The sequence below is a fragment of the Miniopterus schreibersii genome, assembly GCF_964146895.1.
Source record: "Miniopterus schreibersii genome assembly, chromosome: 1".
Taxonomy (NCBI): domain Eukaryota; kingdom Metazoa; phylum Chordata; class Mammalia; order Chiroptera; family Miniopteridae; genus Miniopterus; species Miniopterus schreibersii.
The window spans coordinates 138351758-138367865 of NC_138101.1; the positions used below are offsets into that span (position 1 = coordinate 138351758).

General features: G+C 36.6%; 1 protein-coding gene across 1 annotated transcript in view; it reads right to left on the reverse strand.

Moving 5' to 3' along the window:
• Positions 1 to 16108, reverse strand: part of AQR (aquarius intron-binding spliceosomal factor) — an 88997-nt gene that overhangs the window by 30410 nt on the left and 42479 nt on the right. Inside the window, exons 17-22 of the mRNA XM_081161353.1 lie at positions 13227 to 13405; positions 10035 to 10202; positions 8487 to 8656; positions 4962 to 5203; positions 2893 to 3039; positions 2180 to 2249 (exon numbers count right to left, since the gene is read on the reverse strand). Coding sequence (XP_081017479.1) covers positions 2180 to 2249; positions 2893 to 3039; positions 4962 to 5203; positions 8487 to 8656; positions 10035 to 10202; positions 13227 to 13405 — 976 coding nt within the window. The remainder of the gene's footprint in view (positions 1 to 2179; positions 2250 to 2892; positions 3040 to 4961; positions 5204 to 8486; positions 8657 to 10034; positions 10203 to 13226; positions 13406 to 16108) is intronic.

The window sequence follows — 16108 nt, forward strand, 5'->3', positions numbered from 1 at the left end:
AGGATCCAGGAGATCGGGGTTTGATTCCCGGTCAGGGCACATTCCCGGGTTGCGGGCTGCAGCGATCAATGACTCTCTCATTGATGCTTCTATCTCTCGCCCTCTCCCTTTCTCTCTGAAATCAATAAAGATATATTTAAAAATAAAATAAAATAAAAATGTTTGATGTTTGCAAACAAAAATTATAACATTGCCTGATGGGATTTTCAATGTATTTATATGTAATACATATGACATCTACCAAAAGAAAGGTAAAGGTACTTATATTCTAAGTAGACCATGAAAAGTTAAGTGTGCATACTGTAATTCTCTACAGCAGCCATTAAGAAAGATATAATAGCCCAGGCGGGCGTGGCTCAGCGGTTGAGCGTCGAACTAGCATGCAGGCGATCAGGGTTCGATTCCCGGTCAGGGCACATGCCCGGGTTGCGGGCTCTATCAATGACTCTCTCATCATTGATGTTTCTATCTCTGTCTCTCCCTCTCTTTTCCTCTCTCTGAAATCAATAAAGATATATTTAAAAAAAAGAAAAAAAAAGAAAGATATAATAAAGGAACAAAATAGATCAATAAAAAAATAGAACTAAGCACTATCCAAATAACTCACAAGAAGGCAGGAAAGGGAAAACAGGAACACAAACAAAGGGAACAAACATAAATAATAAAGTGGTAGATCTAAATCCAAGCACATCAGTAAGTACATTATATTGGGCCTAAACACATCAATCAAAAGACAGAGACTACCAGAATGAATAAAACAAGCCCCAATTACATACTGTCTGTAAGAAACTCACTTCAGATATAAAAGGTAGGCTAGAAATAAAAGGACAGGAAAAGCTATATCACATAAACATAATTCAAAAGAAAGCTACAATGGCTATCATATCAAAATAGACTTTAGAGCAAAGAAAATTACCAGTGATGAAGAGAGACATTGCATAATGAAGAAATCATCAATTCATCAAGAAGACATAACAACCCTGAATGTGTATATACATATCATAAAGCTTTAAAATCTATAAAGCAAAAATTGGCAGAACTTAAAGAGAAAGAGATAGCCCAACGGGGTGTGGCTCAGCAGTTGAGCATCGACCTAGGATTCCCAGTCAGGGCAAATGCCCATGGATGTGGGCTTGATCTCCAGTTGGGGGCATGCAGGAGGCAGCTGATCAATAATGACTCTCTCTTTCTATCTCTTTCTCCCTTCCTCTCTCTGAAACCAATAAAGATGTATTTAAAAAAAAGAGAGACAAACAGACAAAAACATAATTATAGTTAGAGACTTCAATACTCCTCTCTCTTAACAGAAATATTAGGTGGAATATCAGCAAGGATAGAGATGTACTGAACAATACTATCAACCAAATAAATCTATTTGATATATATAGGACACTCCTCCACCCCCAAACAACAGAATACACATTCTTTTCAAGTGCACATGGAATATCCACCAAGAGAGATCATATCCTGGGTTATAAAACAAACAAATTAAAAACAAAAAACTGAAATCATATAAAGTATGTTCTCTGACCATAATAGACTTAGACCAGAAATCAGTAACTGGAAGATAACAGAAAATCTCCAAAACCTTGGAAATTAAACACACATCTAAATCAGTTGTCAGCAGACATTTATGAAAAGGGCTAGCAAGTAAACATTTTTAGGCTTTGTGGCCCATACGATCTCTGCTGCAAGTATTTAACCTTTGCTGATGCAGCACAAAAGCGGCCACAGGCAACACATAAACAAATAGGCACATCTATGTTCTAATAAAGCTTTATTTATGAACACTGAAATGAGTAGCAAGATCTCCACAGGCATAAGAAGCCACAAGTACTTAGAAACACTTAAATTCAGTTGGGCTTTTGTGCTTCAAATAGAACACACTATAAAAATCTGATGCTAACTTCTAGTCTGAATCTGTGTGAAAACATGTATAACAGTAATGCTCCTGCCTGGCCGGCATTGCTCAGTGGTTGAGTGTCAATCTAAGAACCAGGAGGTCATGGTTCAATTCCCAGTCAGGGCACATGCCAGGTTACAGGCTCGATCCTCAGTAGGGGGTGTGCAGGAGGCAGCTGATCAATGACTCTCTCATCATTGATGTTTCTATCTCTCTCCCTTCCTCTCCCTGAAATCAATAAAAACATATTTAAACTAAAGTAAATAATGCTCTTACCATAGTTAGCCCAGGCTGCATTCCAGCACGGATGGCCTCTATCTGTGTATGAGTGAACTGAATTGTATTTCTGCAAATTAGAATAGATAAAAAGTTGGTTAAAAACACAGATGAATGACACTTAGTAAAGATTTAGACAACAATGACCACAGTTCTAAACATCTGCTCTGCATTTGTCCCTGTTCTTCTAGTCTCTTCTCCCCCCTCGTGCTGGCCCTTTGTGTGTGTGTGTGTGGTAAAACTACATAACATGAAATCTACCCTTTTTACAAAATTTAAATGTACAGTACAGTATTTTTAACTATAAGCACAATGCTGTACAGCAGATCTCTAGAACTTTTACATCTTACATGACTGAACCAATCTCTTTTGAATGACTCTCTTCACCCCTGCCCTCCCACAGACTAATTAGACTGAAATTTATGGAAAGACTGAAGTTATTTTTCAATACACTTAGTCCATCTTGGACATCATCTAGAGTGTCCAAGTTCTAGTTCACAATCTAACACCAAATGTAATGCCACTGTATTAGTTGTGGCATAGGTACGAGCAGCTGTTATATGTAACACATGGTCATGAAGTAAGAACCCTGGGATTAAGGTAAGGTGGCCCTCTAACAGTTACTTCTCATAGCACCTAGAAATGTTTCTTTTACAAATCCATTTGAAACAGCAAGCTATTATTATTACAATTAGCACCAAGAGTAAAATTACCGTTTGGGTTGGTTGTAGGGATAAGGACCCCGATTAGGAATAACATGAGGCTCAACAATTAAGGTCTTTGCCTCTTCAGTGTCTTCATCTTCCCCATCTACATCTTTCCTTTTCTTCCCCTTTCCACTTCTTACTGGAAAAGTTATCCTACAAGACCAAAACTTTTGTTTAGTTTTACAATTAACAATGATTTATCAAGCACCTGTCTTGTGCATGACATCATATAAAGAATAATCAGGTCAGTAAGAAGCGTGTATGACCTAAAGGAACTCACTATTCATACATAAATTTTGAAAAAGGCAGATTTAAAAGCACAAAAATGGTGTGTGTTCACATTAGAAAAAGTCATTTAAGTGGAAATGAAAAAAGAAACATTTAGCCCAGCCGGCATGGCTCAGTGGCTGAACATCGATCTAGGATCCAGGAAATTGTGGTTTGATTCCTGGTCAGGGCACATGCCTGGGTTGTGGGCTGGATCCCCAGTAGGGGGCGTGCAGGAGGCAGCCAATCAATGACTCTCTCATCATTGATGTTTCTCTCTCTCTCTCTCCCCCTCTCCCTTCCTCTCTCTGAAATCAATAAAGATATATTAAAAAAAGAAACATTTATATACTCATGTCTCAAGTAAAGTGCTATAAAGTGCTTTACATTCCGTCCTTGATTTAATTAGAAAAGGCTTCCTACGAGAGGTGGCATCTAAGATGAATTTCGAAGAGTTCAGACATATAAACATGGGAGGGAAGATGTTCCAGGAAGAAAGAAGTAACAGCAGGGGTGAAGTACAATTCGCCAGTTTTGCTGGAGTGCAAGACACAATTCAAGGCTAGAGAGAAAGTTTGGAGCCTTGTTATGACACCTTTGGAATACCAAGCCTTTAAGGCAGAAGTTATTAGCCTGGGGTCAGGGATACCTCAGGAGACAGCTCTCCATAGTACCCAGGGAAGTCAATGAATAGCCTAAAGTTCAACTAAAACATTCTATATGTGCACTTTTCCCCGTCTTTCTTCCCATTCTGAAAGGATAAATAATACTCCCCAAAATGCTAAGAAACAAAGAGGCTAAGAGGTCAGCCCTTATTTTGATAAGCACAGGAAAAGTCAGTTTTTTAGCTAGGAAATGGAATGACCCCAGCAGTAAAGCATGTAATAGGTTCAAGTGAGGAGAGGCAGGAAAGATACTGCAGCCATAAAGACTGAAGGTGTTGAGGGCACAGAGAGGTTGTAGTCAGGAATAACATATAAAAAAGTATCCTTAAGGCAGAATCTGTAAGACACAGCAGGAGTTATAGGAGTGAAAAGATTCAAAAATAATGCTGGGATTTCAAGGCAGAGTGACTAGAAGAATGATTTTGCCATTAATAGGATTTGGAAAGTATGGAGGAAGACTAGGTTTAAGTGTTAAAAAGATGCATGTCTGTAATATGTAGGATTATTACATTTACATTTAACAGTCAATTATAATTGTATGTTCTAATTTCCAACTAAGAGAATAGGCACTTTCTACCACCCACAGGTGCACAGGGTGCTCTGCCACTAATCATGCTGGAACTAAGGAACAGCAATCAGGGCTTTGAGTACTTTATTCCATTTCTACTCAAAATTTAAAACCAATATTCCTTTATCATTAAATATAACTATACTGTAAATATTTAAAATTTGTGAAAGCAAGCAAGGTTAAAAAAATAATTTTTTCTTAAAAACGAAAGTTCAAAATCACATGGCTATGTGTATTAATTAGGAAATATCCCAGACTACACATAATATGCACACTTATTTCTCCAGTCCAGTGCTATAAATATACTTATGCAGTACTCTTCAGACAAGCATTTACTGAGCCCTTATAAAACATGAAGCTACTTTTACTATGGTCTCAAAATAACTACTACACAAATGATCAAAAATAGAGTGAAATAAAATAAATTTATCCCAGTGAGCATATGGTGAAGGTACAGATTGCCCAAACAGAATCCAGATTTGATGCTCAAAACTTACTTCAGCTACAGACCTAATGGCCTAACGCAGACTGACCACGGAAAAGCTTGAAAGGAGTATATCCAGTTCTGACTTTACCTGAAAGGGGGTATCTGTAGAGCTGGGTCATCCACAGTTACTTTAACATTATGACCAGGAAAGCTGGTTTTCAAATGCTCAATGGAGAGAAATGTGTCATTGAAATCCAGGGTGGCAATCTGATTGGGCATTTTTGAGTAATGTGCACTGCTTGGATCCCCATAACCTAAAATGATGTCATGCAGCCAGGCAGGTACCACACAGTCAGTGTTCATCAGGTTCCGAATAGTCTCCAGCACGGCCTGCCAGTAGAAGAACAGAAAAGGGCCTTGTCAAGAAGACATCTCAAACATTTGCACTTGAGTGGAATGCAGAGCTGGCTGTACTAATCCTGAATTCCCGAGTGTTTCAGGGCAAGAAGCTATTTTTTGCTGGCAGGTGCTTGGCTAGACTGAATCAACAGCTATATTTTAAGCTGATGCCATACACTGAGTTAAACAAAAGACCAAACTTAGCAAGAACAGTTTATCCGTTTGGAGTTCATTTAGACAGAATGTCATAAATGAGTTACACTTGACTTCTGTTGGGTAGGATGAAAATCCAATCAGGTCTATACAACAGCAAGAAAACAGTACTGAACAAACAAACCCTTAAAGAAAATGCTTCCTCTTAGAAACTACTGGAGTTTTCTCCCCTTGATAATCCATAGTTCCTCAATGCTAAGAACACACACAACCAGAAGCACATTAATACATGTCTCAATTATGAAACACATATTAAAATGAGCATTGTTAGAAATAAGAAAGAAAAAATAAAGTGAGAGTGATAAAAATAAAATAAATAAAATTTCAGGTTGAAAGAGAATCAAGACTACAATAAAAGGCCATGACACTAGTTAATACATACATTGTCATAAGTAATTATTAAAGGCCAAGGCAAATTCTGAGGCTTTCCAATAATGATTTCAACAAAATGATCTATCCCACATATATAAACAGAAGGCTAGGCTATTAATTCCAAAGATTAAAATCACCACCACACCACCCCTTTTACATAGTAAATGCTATACAACCCAACAAGATAACAAAATGACAGGCTACTGTACGGAAATCACACTCTGACCACACCGCCTTGTTTTATTTTCTTGCACTTAGCCCTACTTGAAATTCTCCTATTCATGTACTTGGATACTTGTTTACCATTTGTCTCATCACCACTAGACTATGATTTCCATGAGAGCAGGGACACAGGGCAGTTTAAACATAGGGTAAGTAAATGGATGGGCAGGCAAATGAATGTGTTCACACGATGAATAAGGTGAGGGCTCTACTCTAAGTAACTATGATTCTAGTAGGGAGATAAAATACGTCCTTAGCAATGACACAAAGCAGCAGAATGTGGCAAAAAGTAAAAAATACTACAAAATACAATAGGAACACAATTTGAGGTAGGTGAGAGATGAATGTAGGGGAGACTTTTGACATTAGAAAAGGTTTCATGGAGGAAAAGTGGCATTTCAATTTAGCTCAAGTAAAGGATTTGTGAAAAAGCTTTGATTTATGTCATCATTAACACAGTCACAAAAATGTTTCTGAGAAGCAGAGTGAAACAACTGGTGGGAGCACATGAAGAACAGGTGACTGGTGAGACTATGAGAACGGGGTAGGGACAGAGGCGGCTGTTTCGTGCAACTATTCAGGCAGGAAGCTAAGTATTCAGACGAGGACAGGCTGTACAAACAGGAAAAGAGAAGGAAATAAACAAGGGGTGCTGCCCAGGTACACAGTGGAACACCAAAAATACCAAGAGCATTCCTCCTTTCCCAAACACGGGCAAGTTAATCATCCTTGCTTTCTCACAGATCAGAGCCTGAATGCCTCTTTGAACTTCCAGGACACTTCTACCTGCATCCTTCTGGTGGCTTCTGGCACCTTCTAAGCTTTCATGGTGGCTATTTGTCTACATTTCTAACCTCCCTTATTAGTAGTCTAAGCTCCCTAAAGGTATAAGCTGTGTCTTACTCATCTTTATTAGCTCCATATAACTTAGCACAATACCAGACACACAGTAGGTGTTTAAAAAAAAAAAAAAAAGGTCAAATGAATAAATATAAGAAACTTTTTATTTTTAGTAAACTGACTAAAATTCAATCATTACTGAGAAAACAAAACAGATACAGACAAAACAGAGACCTGCCCTCCTAAACTTGTGTTCTAGTATCAGAGAAATAAAGCCACTCTAAAGTCAGATAAATAGCATATAATCATCGGGTATAATAAAGGCTGTAAGGGAAAATAAAGATAATTGAATAAAGAATGATGAGAAAGGGAGATGTTACTTTACATAAGGTTGCCAGGCAGGGTTTCTCTTACGAGGTGACATTTAAATGGAGTTGTCCATATAAAGTCAGAGAACAAGCCATGCAAATAGCTGGGGAAGACTGTCGAGGAACTGAGAACACCCCGTGCAAGGGCTTGGGTTATTGAAGAACAGCAGAGAGGTCAGTGTGGCTGGCGTGGAGCAAAGAAGGAAAAAGTGTTAGACAAAGATGTTGGACAAAGATGTTGGTAGCCAGAAAACAGTGAGGGGGCCTCTCAGATTATGACGACAACTTTCTCCTGTGGTAAGAACCCACTAAAGAGTGTTGAACAGGGGTAGCAGGTACACCTGACATTCTGTCACTACGTGGAGAATGGTGTAGGGAAAAAGCAGTCACAAATGAAAGCAGGGGCATGAGAGATGGTGGCCGGTGTCCTGGACATGGTATCAGTGGAGGTGGTCGGCTGATCAGACTGATGATGCGGGTGGAGCGTGAGACCAAAGAAATCAAGGGTGTTTCCATTGTTTTGTCTTCAACAACAGGGTGGGGTGGGGAATAAATTCCTTTGTATGTGAGGTTTTCTTTTTTAATTACAGCAATGAGTAGAAAAGATAATCAAGTGATAATGTTTAAGAAGCACTGTGTTTGGTGGAGAAAGAAAGGCACTTGTGCAAAAGCTAGTGTTCCCAAATGCAGACCTACTCAATGTTTAAGGTTTATAATACAGTTTCAAACAACAGATTTTAAAATCGTCCTTTACTAAAACTCCTCTTCACACACAGTTATTATAGAAGCAAAACTCTCTAGCCCCAAACCTCCCTTTTCCCAATAGCAAGTAAAGTATAAATGCATTATATCAAGGAGTAACTCAGAGCCCTAACGTTCCATATTAGTATTTTGAGTGATTTGGAAACACACCTACTCTTGATTCATAAAAGAAGTCCCAGTAAACAAATAAACAGGCAGTTTTCTTCACCTCATATTGGGGCACAAAATGAATATATATATAACATACAAAAAGCAAGAAAGGAGCTGACCTTTAAAATAACACATGAATTAATGCATATTTTAAGTTTCTAAATTCATCAAAAGACAATAGATTTAGTAAATAAATTTCCTTAAGTTACTATATTTAAGAGAACTGTTTAGAATCAAAAAGCAGTGATCATAATTTCCTTACAAATCATTTAAACCTAGTATCTACGTATTTGTCTAAAAAGTTTTCAAATTATGCAGCATTTTTAGTTATATATCCCTAAATTTACCTTAAAGTTATTTTCCTTTGGTTTTCTCCTCATTATTATATTGAAAGTTTCATACACATCTTCTGCTCCATTTTGTATAGTATTGGTCATATCTTGTTGATACTGGTTTGGATCCAAAAACACTCTAAATGTCCTTGACTCTCCTCTGAGATTGGGTCTGGGTTCAGGTCCTGAACATTGTGAAAAAGTTTGTTAAACGAAATACTGTATATACTTTTCAAATATCAAAGTAAGTTAGCAGTATTCCTCTTCTAGGAAAGATAAGCAAACTGTCCAGACTTAACTCCAGCCATCCCCCCGACTAGAATGCTCTCCTCATCCATTTCAAATTCCAAAAAGCTGAAAATATTTTCTCCTTTCTCTAAATTGATACTATTTCTTTCTGGAATAGTCATGTACTATTTATGACACAATGCCAGGAATTGCAATTATTTGTATGTGACCTCAATTATTTGCATATAACTCAACTAAAATTGGAGCCTCAGAAGTCAAAGTAGTTTACTTTTGTCAGTCCCTCATTGCTCCTACTACTGCCTCACATGGAGCAACTGCTTGGCCATCACTCTCTTCATCCTGCCACATTCCACACCTAATATCACTAGTATGAAAGGAAGTTTCATATACAAATGGCTGAAAGCTCAGAGACTTTTTCTTTTTGTCTTAGACCTCCAACTCTGGTCCCATTATGTGGCCTTATATTTATTCCAACTCTCCCCCATTCCCTTCTCCTTTCTTTTATTCTAGTGATGAAAGTAGCCTAATTACCAGCACTTTAGCAATGGTGCAATCTTGAAATCACAGGTAATAGAAGCTAATTCAAGTTCTATGAGAAGTTTAGTAAACGAATTATAAAATAAGTACTATATAATTTAATAGTACGAATTTCAAAAAAGTCAGGACAATGTAAGAATTTAAAAGAGAAATCAGTGATAAACCTAAGAACTCAAAAAGCTGACTAATCCTGTAAAGCAACATTTCTAAATGGAGTAATGCTAGCATCCCAGGCAGGACAATTCCTTCTACAAGATAGTCCTGTTTACATGCTTAGCATACCTGGTCCCCAACCAGCAAATACCAATAGCTCACCAACCCCTACACCCTTACCCTAGTCATCTGACAAGGTAAATACCACAGCACATTTCAAATTGCAGGGCAGTGCTACTCCCAATCAAGAACCACTCCTATAATGAATCAAATCAGTAAAACTTAAGAAAAAATTAAGACAAATATATCATTGAACAACTAATTATAAGAGGTTTCAGATGTTTTGTAAAGGCAATATTGTACATTATTATGAAAGGAAGTTTTAAATAAGGATGATTTCAAAAGATCCTGTCCTTTCCAGTATCTAACACAGAAGCTTAGAAACTCTATAGTTTATTTCTAAAACTGGGTGACAGGTACTCTACACACATTTTACATTTAATCCTTTGTGTCAAATTAGTATATAAAACAACTAAAATATAACCTAAGACGCAAAAAAGGAAAAAAGGCAAATGAATTTATCATTATGTACACACACTCTTTCAAAAGCATAGATCACCATACCGTCTTCAATGACACGTCCTTTATCATCCAACATGCCCTGGATTTCACAGCCCCTGACATAAACCAGGCCAACCTGCTCAATAAAAGGCCTCCTCCGGTCAAACTTGGTGCCGTATGGTTTTGTGGGACGCACAGTAATTAAAAAGCACACATCATGCTTACGAAGGCCTGGTAAAACATAAAGACATTTTCACTTAAAAGAATGTCATTGTTTCTAGTCTTTTGTTGGCAATTTCTTATCCTCTTATCTTTGTAATAGAGATATAAAATAATTTTAAATACCAGAGGTGGTCAATGATTATATTTGTATTACAATACAATTATAAGCTTTGCTATAACTTCTAATATTCAATGTTTGATAGAAATAATTAAAATGAAAGTTTCTTTATATTAAAATCTGATACTTTTATGCCATGAATACATTACTAAATAAGCCCTCCAGGTCAAGCTACAGCTTCAAAATTGGATGCTTGTCTTCATTCTTATTTTTAACATTCTTAATAAGTAACCAAAATTATGGCTGGTATATAATCCACCTATATCATATTTAGCAGGCTCACAACATCAGTTTAAACTATCCATCAGTCATTCCAGTAACAGTCTTAAGTGTATTTCACCAAAAAAGGTCAACTCAAAACTAATTCATCAAAGCACAACAGCACTGTTTACAGATACCATCTTGAGAAGATGGCTGAATATATATAGTTTCAGTTGACAAATATGGAAAATTTGTATAAGTGAATGTCAAGAAATAGGAGACTTGTGCCAAAGTCCACGGCTTCTCAGTCATCTGACCAAATAATAAATTCAACTGGATTTCCTGCTCTATCCAAAGGAGAGAGTGGAAGACAAGGGACATAAAATTAGATCACGCAGCATATAATGTTATCTCACTTTATCTTTCTTTTCTGATTTGATTTTGTTAGCCAGTGTATGACATAAATTCAAATTTAAACAGTCTGCTTGCTCATAACCTTGGTAACAAGATACACAATTAAATCAATGTGACTGTGTGGCAAACAGTGCTGAGACCATTCTGGTTTGTTTAATATGGAGTGGGATTTGAGTGTCCTAGAAATAATAACTCTTGATTCAAATAATGACTTTATTTCCCAACAAATTCTATGTAAAGCAGCAGAAGCAACGAGAACTAAGGGGAGCTGCTCGTTCCACTATGACTTTGCACTGCCTGTATGACTTCTGATCTGCATGACCCATTAAAACTTCTAAGGCTTGGAGCCAAAGAAGTGGCCCTGAGAAGTAATTTAGTCTCTACCAATGCCACTTTTTGGTATCATGGAGGGATGAGTGCCTGTTTCCTCCTAAAGCAGAATATTTTACTGTGGAACATTACAGACCCACAAATACCTATAGGTATCAAAAATACCTATAGTACAATGAGCTCAACTACCTCTCCTTTCAACCATTTGCATTCATTCCATCTATGAATGTGCCTTTTGGAGCAGAATCCAGCATTTCAATTTCCTTAATTCTATTTCCCTAATTTTAAATGAGGTCTTACAGGGACGAGAAGAATGTTTCACAGTATTTAGCTTAAACTCTATGAAGCTACTCTGTTTTTACAGGATAATATTCATTACTGTTTACAGAACTTACCTCTCATTTTTTGCCTCAATTTTCTACTTGGTGACTCTCTTTGTGATCACTACTGCTCTGAATTTTGTCTCTGGGCTCCCAGAAAACACTTTTCTCCCCACCATTCCTCAAAATATGAACTGCTTGTCCCACATACCCTATTGTTCTCTGTCCTGCCCATCAAAACTCATCCATTGTATTTCTTTTCCTACCAGAGGCCTATGTTTAAAAGAACAAAAGAACTCTGCCCCCACCTCCCAAGACTGATGTCCTGATAGCAGTCCGCAAAGTAATGGAGGAAATGGATAAAACATCCTTTTTTTCCCTTAACATCATAATGCAGACTTGTCATCTGTCACCTATAAATTTCAATAGTCTTTCAATTTTTTTAAGTTTATTTCCAATATTACATCGAGGGATAGCCAGTAAGTATTTCAGTTTATTACCTACCATGTAAAACAGTGTTTAACGCCTCCTTAAGCTCTAAGGGGTAATAAATGTAAGACCTTCTCCAACAACTTCACACCTTTCTCAAGGTTCAGAAATAATGAAGGTACATTATTCTAGATGTGTAACGCATCAGATTGGAACTCTTTTGAAAAAAACCAGAGCCACAAAATCTGTCACAAACTATACCCACTACAGTGGCCAATTGTCAAACATTTGGCCAGCTCTGTTGCTGGATTCCTTCAGAGTTATGTGATAAATATATCATATAGTCCCTGTGGTTATAAACAGCTATGTCGAGAGCAGTAATTTCTGAAAACTAAACCATTAAGGGACTATCCCTTTCCTTCTGGCATGCCAAGAAGGTGAAAGGAGATAAAACTTACTGGCTACTATTTCTCACAACAAGGCAGCAAGAGCTCTCACAGACAGCTGCGAGGAAAATATGAGTGCCAATTAAAACTCAGTTTATGTGTCATTTCTGGCACAGGTGTTAGCAATGTTTTAACTCTATCTGACTTAGTAACTCTAACATATCTGCCCCAAAATAAAATTAATTGTGGAACTCCCATCCCTTAAATCTTGCCTGGTTAAAAAATAGAAAAAATAACTCATTTAATTTTTCTGCAATTATATTTACCCTTGAGTACACACTAAATTCCTTTTGCGTTCGTCTAATTTGATTTTGTATCTTTATTTTCCATAAATGGTATGCATCCCTATCTTCTTCACTTTGGTTGTTTTTATCTTTTAAAAACATCATTTTTCTTTACTTCCTCTGCTTTGTGTTCCCCCTTTCTTTAGTGAACACTAATAATTTTACTCTTTTTATACTGATCCTACAAATTCATGAATACTACCTTACTAAATTTAAGATTTAAAACACTTTCAGCTCTGCTAAATGCAGTTTTCAAAACACTTTGATATGAATGCTATTTTATGTTTTTATTAAAGTATTAAGGTATTTAATCATTCTTATATGATCCTTGGTATTTTTTTACTACTAATAATTATAAAGACAATTGTCATTCTTTAAATCAAATTTTAAGGATAACATTTACTGAAAGTGCTTTGCTAATTCTCTAAGTAAAAGTCTATGCAATAAACTAAAAAGGTGAAAGGTAACCACCTTTTGAAATGCAAAATTACCTTCCCATTCATCTTTGATGTGATCTCTGACATTCAGATTGATGGTAACATCTGCGCGCACTCGGGTTGGCCAGTTTTCACCTATGTTGGGTTTGGCAACCTCAACCACAGTGAAAGCCACAATGGGCTGAGCCATTCGCGCCCAACCGCCAAATACCACGCCGCCATACTCGGACTGCCTGAAAAGCAAAGTGGATGATTACTAAAACAAAATATAACTTTGGACAAGTAAAACTAGTAAGAATACACGTTTAGCTAGTATTTAAGCCCTAACATTAGTAACTTATTTCTACACTTAAAAAAAATTTAAGTCTCAATGTATATGGAGTATATATATGTACATATATATATACATATATATTTGAATGAAACAGGCAAACATGGTCCAGAAAAGAAAGGGAAGCAGAGGAACATCCCCCCACACCCGCAGATAAGAAGTTAACTCCATGTACATAAGAGCTGAGCCATTTTGTCAAAGAATGAAACAATCCAACACATTTAGTTTTATTTTATATTCTTATATTTTCCCCTTCTTCATAAAATAGTCTCAACTGTTTAATTTTACTTTATGTACCATAAAGTACTTCTTTCTATAAGCTGTTTCAAAAAACATTTTAGAACAAGCTAGAATTAAAAAAATTAAAAACAAGTAAACACATGATAATATCTATGCAAATGCCTTCTTTAGGGTATAATACTTAAATCACTTAAAAGATGCTACCATGGACTAGGGGGACAAGTGATCAAGCTAGTTGTAATAACATCTAACATCCAAACACTCATTCTTTCTTCTTATATTAATCTAAGTAGTGCTTTAATTTTTACATTAAATAGAACGTATGGGAAATCTGTAATATAAAAACTGCAGCAATACTACAAAATTTAAAAGTACTGCCAAAAATGACATGCTTACAAAGATAAACTACATCCTAAGTAAAGGCTTTCTGTCATAACAAAAATTGTAGAACTTTATAACATCAAAGAGTAAAACTAACTAAAAATAAAAACTTTGCCATCCAATTACTTAGTTCACACTGGGACAATTTCTAAAAGGCATTTACCTTGTGTCTAAACCCTTTATAATAACATTCTATCACTGTCCCTGTCTTTTACAACTTTACTACAGTATAGTTTAGTGGCATATACTTCATTCATTGTAAATGTACAATTCAATAATTTTATTAATTCATAAAGTTGTGCATCCATCACCACAATCCAATTTTAGAACATTTCCATCATACTTAAAAAGATTCCTTCTGTTCAATTGTAGTCAATCCCTGTTCTAGCCTCCAGGCAAGCACAAATCAGCTTTCCCCAGTTCTTTCTCCCCCCTTATAAAATCTACCCGCAATATGAGGCATGAAAAAGTACAGATTTCTGCCTCATAAGCACATCCTCTTTTATCCTGCTCAGCAATTTCATCAGTGTGAAAACATGATCACTAGAACTACGCAATGAGGAAAAATTCCTCTGCTACTTTTCTACCTTCAGGATACGTGAAACAGAGAGAAGCCCCATCTCTTTTCGGAGCTCGTCATTTTTAAGTTTTCAACCATGGGTAATTAGGAATGAAAATTTAGAAAAATTTAGTATCACAAGTTAACTACAAAGAGTGACATTTTCTTCTCCCTAGCAGAAAATGTAAGTTAAAAAAAATTCCTTTATTAATAGACCGTAAGAACTGTGTCATTGCTTTATTTGTCATTTAAGTAAAATATAAATGAATTATATTCGATGAACTGCTAGTTAATAAATCGCTACTTTGCAAAATGGCCAAAATTAGGTCTAGAATTCAAGCATGTAAATGCAAGGTTACTGTAAATTCTAAGGAAGCTTTCTAATCAAGCACTCCCCGGGGTCCAAACAATGGGCACCAATTTCAGCAAAGCTGTGGGCAGGGACGATCAGCCAGTGGGTATACAGGCTTCACAGTGCTAGCTAGCCTGCCTCCTGACTCAACTGATTATTAAGTCAAAAATACTTTATGTTGTGTTTCATAGTCTTACCCAGAATAACTATTCACATAATAATTAATCAAAAAACAGAACTGTGTATGAAATAATATACAAAGGGAAAAAATAGATCATAATCACAGTGTCCATGTAGCTTTCTATAATTAGTAAGGGGAGAAGCCTAGAAGATACATACCTCAATCAGTTCACACTCAAAATATGTTAAAGTTTTCAAACAGAATACTGTATAACTGTATATGCATAGATGGTGTAACTATAATGTAACAAAAATTCATTTCATAGATTTTACTGATTTATAGTCACTTGTGATATATAATTTACCTCCATCAATTTTATACTTAGAATGAAATAGTGATTGAGGACATTTACCCAAAGTCAGTCATATCTAAAAAGCAAAACTAACCTTCACAAATATACTGCAGAGCTGTCTGCAATAACAAGAATGAAAGTCTTTTCTTAGCTAAAGGAATGAGTTAGCAGGTGGGAGTTAAGCTCAAGCAGAGAGTTCCTCAAATAACAGGACCTATGAACTGACCCTAAAAGGAAATGCTGATGATTTAGTCTCTTCAAGGCAATTGAAGGGTGGAGGACCAGACAGGACTTTCCCATGTTCTATTCCTTACAATGTGCAGCAACACCCCTCCCCTCCTGCCAGGTTCCTCAGACAGGCTGACTGAGACTAGTGGTGACAGCACAGAGCAGCTGGGGTAGCAGAATACTCCGTTTCCATAAGCTTCTCCAAGGACTTAAACTATCCTGCCCTCGTACAGGCCTGTTGGCCAGCCCACACCCTTTCCTATTTTACTAGTGCCCAACCTACTCCTCTCTCCATTTCAACCTCTCCCTCCCCTCCAAGAACAATGACTTCTCTTTCCTTATCCCCTTAATTTTGTATTTTAGCACTTTTGG